We start from the raw sequence: 14,659 nt of genomic DNA, 5'->3' as shown, positions 1-14,659 counted from the left end.
AGTTGTTCAATTTATGGAAGCAAAAATTTTCTCATGAACTTATAATGCCATCTACTGGCAGTTGCAAAAACTGCAGCTGAAGTATGTTTTCAATAAGGGTCTCTCTGCATCTGTAAGGGTGAAACATTTTTAAAGTCAGTTTAATAATAAAAGTACAACATATATTGAAGTTACGTATAATTCTACATAAAGACATATAAATACTACTGAATAAAAAAGATCTCCAGCTTTAGAACTTCAAAACAAGATTTGATTGAGGAAAAATCAAGATAATGTAAAGTCCACATGAAATCTCCTAAATAAAAGAACCGCAAAGAACATCGGCTTTCCTGGTTCGTTAGGCATATTTCTTGAATCTAAAAAATTTATATTAAAGTCACTAACTCAAGAGTTAAGCGAATAATTCAATTTTCCAAATCTGTCTATGAAAGTTAAGTTTAAGGAGTTTTACTCAGGTATAAGGACCCATCATACTTCAAGTCTACCTAGAATTTATGTCTCAGCTCAACTCCTTTCTTGTAAAACTTAACATGTAATGACTATCCTTCTTGAAAATAATATTTTGCCACTGCCATTTAAAATCAAGAAAACCAATCTACTAAGTTAGTTATCTAAGATCACAATAAAAACTTAAAGCCTTGGGGCCAGCCTGGTGGCATAGTGGTTAAGTTCGCAAGCTCTGCTTTGGCAGCCCGGGATTCGCAGGTTTGGATCCTGGGCACGGACCTACACACATCAAGCCATGCTGTGGCAGCATCCCACACAGAAAACAGAGGAAGACTGGCATAGATGTTAGCTCAGGGTCAACCTTGCTCACCAAAAAAACCCAAAAAACAAAAAAACACCGAACTTAAAGTCTCCAAAAGGACAGCTTAAGTTATACAGCCAAAATTCTATGAACTGAAAAATTTCCAAATTCAACCACCTTATCCTAATTTAAGTATTTTCTTCTATAGCTATATTTGATCAAGACTGAAGCAGCTTTATTTTTGTTAACAAAATCTAACCTGGGCAAATATTGTGACTACTATAGATAATTTCCTAAATCATGATGATTGATCAGCTTTTCTTATGTACAAGTTAAAAGAATCCTTTATTAACCTTAAAGACAAAGTGCTACAACACCACATCTGATACACAATTTTTCACAATATAGACACAAATCACATGCTTAAAATGTTACTGTGACACGAAAGTCACTGAAACTATCTTTTCATTTTTTTACCCAAACTGGAAAACTAAAAGCACAACAGTTTATTGACAAGGACCAAAACTGCTGGATTAATTTCCAATAAAAGTACAATTAGTAGTGACAATTTTGGTTTCGAAGGAGCTAGTTCCGGAGATAAGTTGTCCAAGAACTAAGACACTAAAACGAAAACAAGTAATTTCTTGCAGAGATGAAGTGTGAGGAACAGGAGTGGTGAGAGAATAACCAGTTCTTGAACACCTTTCTCTGAATCAAACACTTTACAAACTTTATCATTTAATTAAAACACACACCAACTCTTTAACTATTATTTTCCCCAACTTCATGATCCAGAAACAGATTTAGGTAATTGCTCAAGCAAAGAAGTGATGGAGTTAGGATTCCAAACCAGACCTGATTTCAAAGCAATGCTCTTTTCCCTGCACGGTATTTGCCAAAGTGTGATACACATGGTGAAACACAAGATGATTATAGTTAACTCACCGACTAAAATTTTTAATTTTTATTTTATGTTTTATAAAAAATAAACTAGCATAAACCTGTGCTTTTTATGAAAAACAAAAAAGCAATCAAACTCAGTGAAAAAACAAATTATAGGTGTTCCCCAGCAACAACAGCCAAATGATTCAGTACTTCCCATAGAAACACCGCAATGAAGTTTATGACGACTCTCTCTTTCTTCACTGAACACGAGGCCAAGTTTTCGATCACTCTTTGTACCTCCTGTCACCGGTTTCTAGAGAGCACACATAGCTCCGCCCGTTCTTTAACTACAGGAGGATCTAGGTCTGTTTTCATAGTATGGGCAGATTATCACACGAAAGAAAGGTCTCCTGCGAAACAGCCTACCTTCTCTTCCTGTGAGTGGACAGTCATTTACTTTCTGTTGAGACATCTGACACTTCATCTAGTCAGAATCTCATCAAGTACTCAATTTCCAGGATGTTTTAAGTTACTCCTATTCAGTACACCTGTGTACTGATAGCCAGCTTCAACGGAATCAGATGCACCTGTAACAACCCAGGCAAACCTTAATGACGACCGTCCTTACTCAAGAGTCTTACACTCACAGGGAATGTCTACAGAAGAAAACTAGGAAGTCACATCCATTATAGGTGAAAATAGAAGTCCAAAATTAATTTGCAGAGTCATTTTGGTTTCTTTTATAACACATGCACACACCAACATGCATAACCTGTAGCCTTGACAGTTGAATTAAAATTAAATAAAAACTGATTTCACTATCTTTTTTTGTACAAATACAAATCTTTATTCTTAAACCTGTTTTTCTCACTCAAATCAGTAAAGAAAAAGATACAAGTACAGAACACTAAGAACATGTTAGAAAAAGGACACTAAAAAAGACAAGCAAATTAAACCTAAAACAAGTAGAAGATTAGACTGGAAATTAACGAAATAGGAGGGGAAAACAATCGGCAGACCTAAAACTTGGTACGCTGAAAAGACTAACAAAATGAGCAAATCTTTAGCTAGACTGACCAAGAAAAAAAGACTCACATTGTTAAAATTAAAAAGAGAAAAGACATTACTACCGACTTTACAGAAATAAAATGATTATAAAGGAACATGGATGATTATATGCCAATATTTGATAACAGATGAAATGGACAAATTTCTAGAAACACAAATTTCAGAATCCAGGTCAAGAAGAAATAGAAAATATGAGTAAACCAAAAACAAGTAAAGAGTTTGAATAGGTAATCAAAAACTACCCACAAAGTCCAGGCCCAGATGGCTTCAACTGGTAAATTCTACCAAACATTTAACACCAATACTAATTCTTCACAAACTTTTCAGAAAAAAACAGAACAGGAGAGAACACCTTCCAACTCATTGTAAGGCCATTATTATCCTGATACCAAAACCAGACAAAGACATCACAAGAAAACTACAGACAAGTATCTCTTAGGAATAGAGATGCAAACATCCTCAATAAAATACTAGCAAATTGAATCTAGCAACACATAGAAAGTATTATACACCATGATTAAGTGGGTTTTATCACAGCAGTAACAGGTTGGCTTAACATGTGAAACTCAATTAATGTAATACATCATATCAATAGAATAAAACCCAAAAAACACATGATCATCTCATCAGACACAGAAAAAGCATGTGACAAAACTCAACACCCTCCCACAATAAAAACACTCAACAAACTAGGAATAGAAGGGAATTTCCTCAAAGTTATAAAACGCATATATGAAAAATCCATAGTTAACATAATATTTAATGGAGAAAGACTAGATGTTTTCCTCCTAAGATCAAGAACAAGAGAAAGAAGCCTCTCTCATCACTCCTATTCAACACTGTACTGGAGGTTCTGGCGAGGACAATTAGTCAAGGAAATGAAAACAAAACAAAATGGAAAGGAAGAAATAAAACTTTCTATTTGCAGATGACATGATCTTACACATAGGAAATCCTAAGAATCCATTACACCAACTATAACAACTAATAGACGAGTTCAGCAAGGTTGCAGAATACAAGATCAATCTACAAAAATCAACTGTATTTTATATACTAGCAATGAACAATCTGGAAATGAAATTAAGAAAATAATTCCATCTAGAATACCATAAAAAAAATAAAATACTTAGGAATAAGTTTAACAAAAGATGTACAAGACTTGTATACTGCAAACTCCAAAAAAGTGCTGAAATTAAAGAAGATCTAAATAAACGGAAAGACATCCAATGTTCATAGATTGAAAGATTTAATATTGTTAAGATGGGAATATGTCCCATAGTGATCTACAGATTCAATGCAATCCCTATTAAACCCCAGATGGCTTCCCTGTAAAAACTGAAAAGCTGATCCTAAAATCCAAACACGAATAAAAGGAATCCTGAACGGCCAAAAGAATCTTGAAAAAGAACAAACTAGGAAGATTCACACTTCCTAAATTTAAAACTTACTCTAAAGCCAAAGTAATTAGGGCAGTGCTGTACTAGCGTAATAACAGATGTACAGATCACTGGAATAGAACTGAGAGTCCAGTAATGAATGCTCACATTTACAGTCAGTTTATTTTCAACAAGGCTGCCAAGACCTTTCAACAGAGAAAGAACAGCCTTTTCAACACACAGTGCTGGGAAACTGGAAAGTAACATGCAAAAGCAGGAAGGAGGACTCCTACCTCACACCACATACAAAAATGCTCTCAAAATGGATTGAAGACCTCAATGTAAGAATTAAAAGTATACAACTCAGAAGTAAATGTGTAAATCTTCATGACCTTGGATTTGGAAACAGTTTCTTAGATATGACACAAAAGCACAAAAAACAAAAGGGAAGGAAGATAAACTGGACTTAACCAAAACTAAAAACTTTTGTGTGTCCAAGGATACTTTCAAGAAAGTGAAAGACAACCCAAAGAATGGTACAAAATATTTTCAAATTATACCTCTCAAAAGGAACTTGTATCTAGAAGATAAAAAGAACTCTTACAATTCAATAATAAAAAGACAACCCAATTAAAAACTGGCAAAGAATCTGAATTGACATTTCTCCAAAGAAGATATACATATGGCCAATAAGCACATGAAAAGATGCTCAACATCATCAGTCATCGGAGAAATGCAAACCAAAGCCACAAAGAGATAGCACTTCACGCCCACGAGAGTGGCTATTAATCACACATAACAAGTGGATCGTCGGTGAGCATGTCTAGAACTCAGAATACTCATACACTGCTTGTGGGAGGGTGAAATGGTAAAGGCACTTTGGAAAACAGTCTGGTAGTTTTTTAGAAGTTTAAACATAAAGGTAGCATTTGACCTAACAATTCCAATCCTGGGTAGATACACCCAAAAGAAATGAAAACATGTACATGCAAAAACTTGTGCAGAAATGTTCATGGCACCATTATTCATAATAACCAAAAGGTAGGAACAACCAAAATGTTCATCACCTGACAGATAAAATGTGGTATAGCCATAAAATGGGATATTATTTGGCCATAAAAGGGAGTGAAATACTCACTCATCCTACCACATGGATGAAAATATTATGCTAGGTAAAAGAAGCCAGAGAAAAAAAGGCCACATATTGTATGATTCTGTTTGTACAAAATGTCCAGAATAGGCAAAACCACAGACAGAAAGTACACCAGTGGTTGCCTAATGCTGGGGGGATGGAGCTTCTTTTTGGGGTGATGAAATTTTCCAAAATTACACTGTTGTGATGGTTGCAAAACTCCAAATATACTAAAAATCACTCAATTGTACACTTCAAATAGTTAAATGTTATGGTATGTCTCAATAAAGTTAACAAGAACAATGAAAAACACTGGGAGGAAGGTACTGGTATCTAGTTGGTAGAGACCAAGGACAGGCTAAATATCCTATAATGCACAGGTCAGGCCCCTATGACAAAGAATTATCTAGCCCAAGATGTCAATAATGGAATTCTCTGTTGTGGGGGGCTGTCCCGTGCACTGCAGAATGTTTAGCAACACCCCCGCCTCTACTCGTTAGACGTCAGTAGCACACCCTCACAATGGTGACAATCAAAAACGTCTCCAGACAGTACAAAATGTCACCTGGGGGACAAAATCCCCTTTCCCACCCACCCCTGAGAAGCACTGCTCTAGGGGAAGAGGACTTTCCATACTGTTTCTAAAGCAGTAGACGACTTTCTACAATAAAAATAAAGATCAACAAATTTGGTTACATTAAATTTTTAACTTCTTTATGTCAAAAAAAAAATCTCCATAGAAAAGCAAACACAAGAAGGGAAAATATTTAACAGAACCTAATGCTGGTGAGGGCCCAGTGAACCTGTCACATACACTGGTTCAATACAAACTGGTGTCTACAATCCTAGAGAAACCAATGTATCAGTGTTTATCCAAGAACCACAAAATGTTCATACCTTTTACTCACTAATTTATTCTGAGAATTTATGAGAAGGAAATAATCCTAAGTAAAGCTATGTGTACAACGATACTTAAGATATTTTTTTAACAGTGAAAACTTGAAAAATGGAAGTTCAACACGGAGGTATGATTTTATAAAAGACTGCAGTCATTTAAAAAGGAAGATAATGAAGACTATACAATAACACATTAAATGCTCATGAAATTGCCAGGGGAAAAGGAAAAGCAAAATTTTTTCATCAAAATTACTACAGCTACATATATACACCACAAATAAATTCACAAAGAAAAGAACCTTGAAAGGAATTACACAAAAAATGCTCTCAAATAGTGCATTCACAATTTAAAATGCTGGAGACATTTTTAAAATATTTTTTTGCAATTGTACTATATCGTGACTTCAAAAGATTATTTTATTTTCATGCTACCTGACATGAATTATTCTTCAAGACTTGGAAAGTTACAAAACCCTGTTTATCAGACTTAACATTTTTTTTTCCTTAAGATTTTATTTTTCCTTTTTATCCCCAAAGCCCCCTGGTACATAGTTGTATATTTTCAGTTGTGGGTCCCTCTAGTTGTGGCATGTGGGACGCCGCCCCAGGTTGGCCCGATGAATGGTGCCATGTCCGCACCCAGGATCTGAATCGACAAAACTCTGAGCCCCCGAAGCGGAGCATGCAAAATCAACCACTCGACCACCCGGCCAGCCCCAAGACTTAACCTCTTTGAAATCCTTCCTTGAGAGTTAAAATGCAGCCCTTGCTAAAAGTCAGGACTAACTGCTGGTTAGAAATGTGCAAATTTTAAAATGCCCTTATGAGGATTCACAGATGTATCTGGCCAAAATTATTTGAGAGATATTTCCCATACTTGTAAATTTTTTCCCACTATACTAAGTTCTGATGACTTGAACTGAATTTTCTGCAGTTTAATTCAATTCTCAAAAGCACTTGGTAAACATTCCTGGTGTGTGCTTAAAAATTAATACTAAAGAGATGTCAAAGATTCCCATATAAATTAATGCATTCTCAGTGCCTTCTTTAAAAATGCAATTTCCACACTTTATAAAGTACCAACAAACGCTTAACACCTTTATGATGGTAACTTTGGATCAATATTGGAGGGATCTGAAAACGTCTACGCCCCTTGTGAAAACTGAGAAACCCCGTGAGAACTCAGCGAAAGCCTAAAAGGAACCTAGTCTTTAACGAACACTGCATTCACTTGTTGGTGCGACACAGTGCGACAAAAGCAGCGTGCTAATTCACATATGTAAGTTCTTTATGACCTTTCATCTCACCTTTCTTCTCTGTCACCCTTGCCAAAAAGAGTAAGAGAGGAATTCTGGCGAACACTAATTTAAATAACATACAGAAGTTATTGGTAGGCGCTGCTATGTGTTTTCATATGAACCAATCACTGTTTCTCAAAAAATTCATAGCACTGCCATTACAGTCAAATAAAGCATACTACAGACATCAAAGAACTGTAAGATTTTTTAAAGGTAAATGACATTTTTACTAATCAAGTACTAGATATTATCAGTTGTTCCTTTCAGTTTACAAAAGCTGCTGCCACAGGGAAGAAAGTGCCAATCAGTTATACCTAACATAGACCTTGGTTTCAATATTTTACTATTCAAATTATTGCTAATTTACAAATAATTACGGGTCAAAGCTAAATAAAGTGGGAGAGGTTGAACAAAAAATATTTTGGCATTTTTTTCTTTTTTTAAAAATTATTGGCAGCTGAGCTAACAACTGTTGCCAATCTTTTTTTTTTTCCTCCTTCTTCTCCCCAAGTCCCCCAGTACGTAGTTGTATATTCCAGTTGTAAGTGCTTCTGGTTGTGCTACGTGGGACGCCGCCTCAGCGTGGCCTGATGAGTGGTGCCGTGTCCACGCCCAGGATCCGAACCAGGGAAAGCCTGGGCCGCTGAAGCGGAGTATGCAAACCCAACCACTCAGCCACGGGGCCAGGACCTATTTCAGCATTTCTAATAAAATCTTTTCCTTATCAACTAGTAACTTTCAAAAACTCTGACTACAGAACAGAACACAAGATTTCAGACCTTTAATAAATAAGAAGTAATGCTTACAAATATTTTGTTTTCTATTAACTTTTAATTTTCTAATTATCTTTCTAGTTTAAGACCAAGTGCCTATTTTCTAATTTTTAAAGGCAGAAAGTAGTATTCTCTTTATTCAAGAACTAGCTAAAACTACATTTATTAAAATGTAGCCTATTTGTTAAAAGTAATAGTACTAAATGACATTTTACTGGTGCACTAACTCAATTATCCATGCTCTAACTTTAAAAGCACGCATAACAAATTAAAAAATCCACTATCATACTATAAAATAATAGATAGTTAATCATGAACTAGTTAAATATAGACCTCTGGTGACAATACGTCAAATTTAAAATCCCACTAGAAAAGTATAGCCATTAAAAACAACTTTTTTCATCTTAATGCTTTTAGAAAGCCTTTACACTCTTGGAAATCTCACAGATTGACATTTCCTGTGATAGTACTTATACCATATGCATATAATTTCAGTTTATTATTAGACTAAGGTGATTAACATTACTAGAATGGAGAAAATAATTAAATCATAGCATATTCTTCACATGGAAATCTTTCTATAATAATTAAGTTAGTAAAAAGAATATAACAAAATAGAATAAAGACCAAATTTTACCTTTTCTGTATTGTAATATAAAGATTTCAAAGTAGTAAACAAGGGTGGGCAGCCTTTACTGAAGTTAACCCTCAGGAACTTATCGATCAGGTCTCTAAATTTTTCACCTGGAAACAAAAGTATACCTTGTTATACTTCAATTAATGTAAACGGTTTTCAAAACGACTTTATAAACAAAGATAAAACTCCCTCAAAAACAATGATCCCCCTCTCCAATTTTAAACCCAAAAACTCAGCATTATTTCTTGTTTGTTACCAATAAGGAGTATAACACCAAATATCTCAGTTGGCAACTACATTTTTTCCCTAGATCTAGGTTCAAATTATCTTCAAGGAACACTTCGAAAGATAGGTAAACAAGATGACTGCACAGCTTTGAGTAAAGGTAACCTACTATCCATTGTGAACAGTCCCACAGCAAGTATCTGTCCCAATGTCACTGACCAGCACAGACTCAGTCCTGTCTGCAGACAACTCATAAAGCACTCTGCAGACTACAGAAAGATTCTACTGCAATCAGCACCACATTCAAGTAGCAGCCAAAATATCTTTTTAAACCCTAAAGTGGTATTTACAAATGTTTTCCAAATCAACTAGCAATTTACTTCAACATTCATTCATCCCACAATCATCTATCCAGCACCTACGCATGTGCCAGGCACTGTTCCAGGTAGTACAGAGATAGCAGTGATTAAAACCAATTTTTTTTTTTAAATCCTGCCCTCATGGAACCTAACACTCTAGTGAGTGAGATAGACAATAAGCAAAACAACATGTGTTAGACACTAGACAGAGCCCTGGAACATTCTAACATCAGAATTAAAACAAATACCCTGGGACTGGCCCTGTGGTGTAGTGGTTAAGTTCTCGGTGTACTCAGTTTCCGCGGCCTGGGTTCACAGGTCGGCATCCTGGACCCAGCCCTACACCACTCGTCAGCCATGCTGAGGCAGCAACCCACATACAAAATAGAGGAAGACTGGCACACATGTTACCTCAGGGCTAATCTTCCTCAAGCGAAAAAAAAGGAAGACTGGTAACAGATGTTAGCTCACGGCTAATCTTTCCCACCAAAAAAATATAAATAAATAAATACCCTATTTGCAACATCAGTAAATAATTATTATTCTTACATCTTTACCAAAAAATTTTGGTGTCATTTTTTGAAAGCAGAAAAAAATTGAAAAAATTTTAATTTTAAATACAAAGGTTCTAACTCAGATAAATGAACTTTTTGACAGTAATAGTTAATATATAATGACATGGATTTGCCCACTCACTTAAAAAAAGATATGTCATGAATGTTAACCTGAAGTAAGACTACCAAAATGACCTCTTAAGGTTTCTTTATGAATCACAACACTTCACTAAAAACCAAGCAACCCAAAGTGTTTGTTTTTATTTGTTGTGACTGACAGTGTTGAACAAAACATGCATACTCAATAAAATTAGATGTCATAAAAATTTGAAAGAGAAATTTAAATTTTATTGAGTAGAAAATTTATCAAATATAAAAACAGGTTCAACATTTGTTAACTCTATTATAAAGACTGATTTCAGATAATCTCTCAGCTTTGTATCAGAGGAAGTGCTGGAAAGATTTGACCTCTGAAACTAATTTTGATTTTTAAGGAAGTAATGATGTGTATTTAACTCAGAGTGAAGATTTGTGTTGTCTTGGTATACTTTGTACATGATCTTTCAAAAATCACAGGTTACTTAGGGGAATGCATAAACCTCCACTTACTTTGTATGTGACGTTGGGCAAAATAACTTGTCCACTAAAAACCTTTCTCCACCCTAAGATGAGGATACTATCATCAGCCTCTAAAGTACTCTTATATGGCTCAAACAAGCTGGTAGCATATAGCAGGAAGCAGAGTGCCTGGCACACGGTAACCACTCAACAGATGTCTTGATTATCTGACAGCTATTGTATTTCTACAGGTAAGAATCTTTTGCTATCATCTACTGAGAAAACAAGCATTTTATCTTCATGTCAGGACCTTACATTTTATCTTTACTTTGGGCTCCTCTTCTTGGTCAACTTTCTCAGTCTATTCAGATCATACTGGTAGATTTTATTTAAAAGACAATATACTCAACTCTCAATTATCCACAATACTGAAAGCCTCTCCTCTCACTAAACTGTCACTTAGACTGGACAGCTCCAAGAACAAATGAGGAAGCTCCTACCTGCTGACAGCACTGAACTCTAGACACTGAATTCCAGTTAAGTGAAAAGGAAAAGCAGGTGCAGAGCAATCTATGTCAACACCTTCGTACAGAAAGGGGAGGAAAAAAGCAAACTATGCACAAACTCCCCAAACGCATTTTTGTTTGTATATGCACAATGTATTTCTGGAAGAACACACCATCTACTGATAACAATGGCTGTCTCTAGAGAAGTAAACTTGGTGGCCAGCGGACAGAGACAGAAAAAAGATCTTTCACTTTAAAACTCTTTTGTATCCCTTTACCTGGAACTGTATAAATGTACTATCTAAACAAGAAGCCTACATTCAGTTACTCAACTGCTCAGTCCACACTATACCCCGAAATTACTTACTATTTACACATCTCACAACGTTTTCTTTAGGTATAAGAAAAACTCTTTCACGAAACAAATAACCTCCCTTCTTCCTAGTTATTGTTAAACAATTCTTTAGTACTCCCATAGTCTTTCCTTTGGGGGGTAAAAAGACCATCAATCATTATGTGTCTGTTCAGTATTACAGCTTACAAAACAGGTTATCTGACTACACAGATGCTATGCTAATTCTTCTCCAGATGTGTAGCATAGATTCACACAAAACTGATGTCTCAAAATTCATTGCTAAAATAATGAACATAAACAGCAAGATCACACTGTATCTGACTCACTGGAAATTTATTCTAAATATCGGAGCATGTCCTCACTACAAAAAAGAAATGATAATTATGTGACCTGACGGAGGTGTCAGCTAACACTGGGGTGGTAATAACATTGCAATATATAAATGGATCAAATCAGTATGTTGTACACCTTATGAGTGACATATAACATTGTGTAAGTCTACCTCACTAAAAAATAAAAAAAAAAATAATCCAAAGAAACAAAAATAAAATAATGGAGCAAAATTTGATTAGCATTCTATGTTTAATACACTGGATTATCTCCTTCCCTCTCCCTCCTCCCTTGGTCAGTGAAGACTAAGAGAACACGATGAATCAGATAGTTATTTTGAGAAGTACCTGTATCCCTGCATTATCTGCACAGCACTTAATATTTTAGGCTGCTAGAGAATCTCCCCAGGACTTCTGCTGTGTTCACTACTCTGTAGATAATAAACCTTTTTAACCAAAAACTAGAAAGCCCTTTTCAAAACTCATCTTGCATTCTCAAGTTCCATCATGTTTCTTGAAAAAGACCTTAGTGCTTTTGATAATGCCAAGATACCTTTCCTATTACACAAAAAAATATTTCTAGACAGGCAAAAAAACTTCATGAAGTATTCAGCTTTTGCACAAGTACAAGTATTTGCACGATTTTATACAGGCTCACTGGAGCTCTGTAAATACATGTATGTTAGTACCTCACAGTGATGTTGACCTTGAACCCATGCCATCAGCCCCCTCAAGTGAGACCTATTCTGTAAAAAGATCCCTTTAGCATTTCAAAGCCAGAATGTCCCACAAAGTCCACACAGATTCCACTTTAACCTAAATTGTGCTTTAAAATCAATAGTTGATTCTAAGTTATCTTTCAGTAAAAATGTATTTCCTATCATGTACTGAGGGCTTTTAGAAAACTTTAGCGACTATGAACATAAATCCAGGCAGGGTAAATTTGAAGTTCCATGTTCCATAAAGGAATAAAAGAACTAAGAAGTCTTGTCTGTAATCTTAAAGTTAAATGAAGTTTCTTTCTTTTCCTTAAGAGGCACATGAATGCATTTGAAAGCTCCAAACTAAGCGAATATCTCCAGTCACATTGTGAAACACAAGACATATCCTGAGACAGATTAAAAAAAAAAAGTCAGACACAAAAGGCTACCTATGGTATAATTCCATTTATATGAAATGTCCAAAACAGGCAAATCCATAGGTACAGACAGTAGATTAGTGGTTGCCTGGTGCAGGTGGGGGACAGGGGGCGGGGGAGTGGGAGTCACTGCTAATGGGTGTGAGGTTTCTTTTCAGAGTGATGAAAATTTTCTGAAACCAGATAGTGAGGATGGTTGCACGATTCCACGAATATACGAAAACGCTAAGTTACACACTTTACCAAGTGAATTTTATGGTATGTGAATTGTATTTCAAAAAGCTGTTATTTTACAAAAAAAGGAGATATAGAAATGTGAGCCCAAGCACCTTCCATAAAACACTTTTCTAGGGAAACACTCCTCCCTGCACAACACAGCCTGTCTTGGAAATTCACGATGCATCTATTACAGGTTCTGGGAAGTCCTGCAGAAACCTGACTGATCACGTTTAAACCAAAGCCTCCCAAAGTCAGGGAACTGACGAACACCTGGGTCCACCAGCACCCTCCTCCTCCAGCCTATTAACATCCACTTAGACGTAATGGTCCCCAGAAGACATTAGGGGATCTGCTCTCAGTCTTTCACAAAGCCAAACAAGAGAAGATCAGAAGGCACTGGTGGAAAATGAATTTTTAAAATAAATTTGTATCTGCTTCTAATCCAATACATTTCTAAGAGACTTTTCATATATTTTAAAAGTTAGTCAACTAAAAACTTTCAATTTTCATGAATCTTTTGATAAAAAGAAAATTAGAAGACAATTGTTTAAACAAACATTTCCATTGTAAATGAGAATTCATTAGAAAATATACTCCCTGCTCACCCCATGCCTAGATTTTTAAGTTATATCAGTTTTCTAGGGTCTGACTTGTATCAAAAGACATGCCAGAAGTCCCAATAAGTAATACATAATCTATAGTACTTTCAACTAAAGATAAAGACAATTTTAAGAAAAATGGCACAATTTTCTATAAAATCATCAAAGATATTAACTATCTGAAGAGCTAATATACTCTTTAGCTCCTATACAGTCCAAAAGTGAACGAGTTCAGCTACATGCAACAACTTGGATCAAGGTCATGAATATACTATTGATCAATAAAAGCAAATCACAGAACACATACCATAGTACTCCAATTTACATAAAAGTACAAAAGCAGGGGTTTTTTTGTTTTTGTTTCTAGGAATAAAAAAACACATGGAGCGCTACAAAAATAATAGCATGGTAAAAAGCAGATTTCAGTAAAGTGGTCAACTCTGAGAAGAGAGGGGGCCTTCAAAGGGAATGGCGATGTTCTTAAATAGTGCAGCGGGCATAAAGAGCTCACAACTCTTTCCTTGAATTTATGCTCTAAAAAAAGATTCAAAACTACAAAACTTCTACCACTAAATCGTAATATCTCACATATAATTTGTCATTAAATTCTAGGGAATTTAATTTACCTTCTAAATATGGTGTTTAATTTTTAAAGTCACTAAAGAAAAACAATTTTGTACAGATAATTTCTGATACTTAAAACCAACACATAGGGGCCGGCCCCATGGCCGAGTGGTTAAGTTCGCACGCTCTGCTTTGGTGGCCCAGGGTTTCACATGTTCGGATCCTGGGTGCGCACATAGCACAACCAGAAGGACCTACAACTAGAATATACAACCATGTGCTGGCGGGCTTTGGGGAGAAGAAAAAAAAAAAAAACCAACATATAGGCATATACTGAACACTCTTATGAACATATACATAATAAATTCACAACTGATCATTCCCACCCACAAGAGTGGTGTAAATGTAAACTCTATACCAGAAACAAGTTTTTAAAATG

The 14,659-nt window shown here is 35.5% G+C and overlaps 1 protein-coding gene across 5 annotated transcripts in view; it reads right to left on the bottom strand.

Annotated features, from left to right (window-relative positions):
• NAA16 (N-alpha-acetyltransferase 16, NatA auxiliary subunit) overlaps positions 1 to 14,659 on the bottom strand; it is a 69,628-nt gene that overhangs the window by 27,481 nt on the left and 27,488 nt on the right. For all 5 annotated transcript variants that reach the window (XR_006889120.1, XM_046664755.1, XM_046664756.1 and 2 more), the window contains one exon: positions 8,815 to 8,921. Coding sequence is in view for 4 of the 5 variants with exons in the window: in XM_046664755.1 (XP_046520711.1) it covers positions 8,815 to 8,921 (107 nt within the window). In the remaining variant the exon portion in view is untranslated. The remainder of the gene's footprint in view (positions 1 to 8,814; positions 8,922 to 14,659) is intronic.

The sequence above is a fragment of the Equus quagga genome, chromosome 6 (assembly GCF_021613505.1).
Source record: "Equus quagga isolate Etosha38 chromosome 6, UCLA_HA_Equagga_1.0, whole genome shotgun sequence".
NCBI classification, from domain to species: domain Eukaryota; kingdom Metazoa; phylum Chordata; class Mammalia; order Perissodactyla; family Equidae; genus Equus; species Equus quagga.
This window is presented reverse-complemented; position numbering and strand designations above follow the sequence as displayed.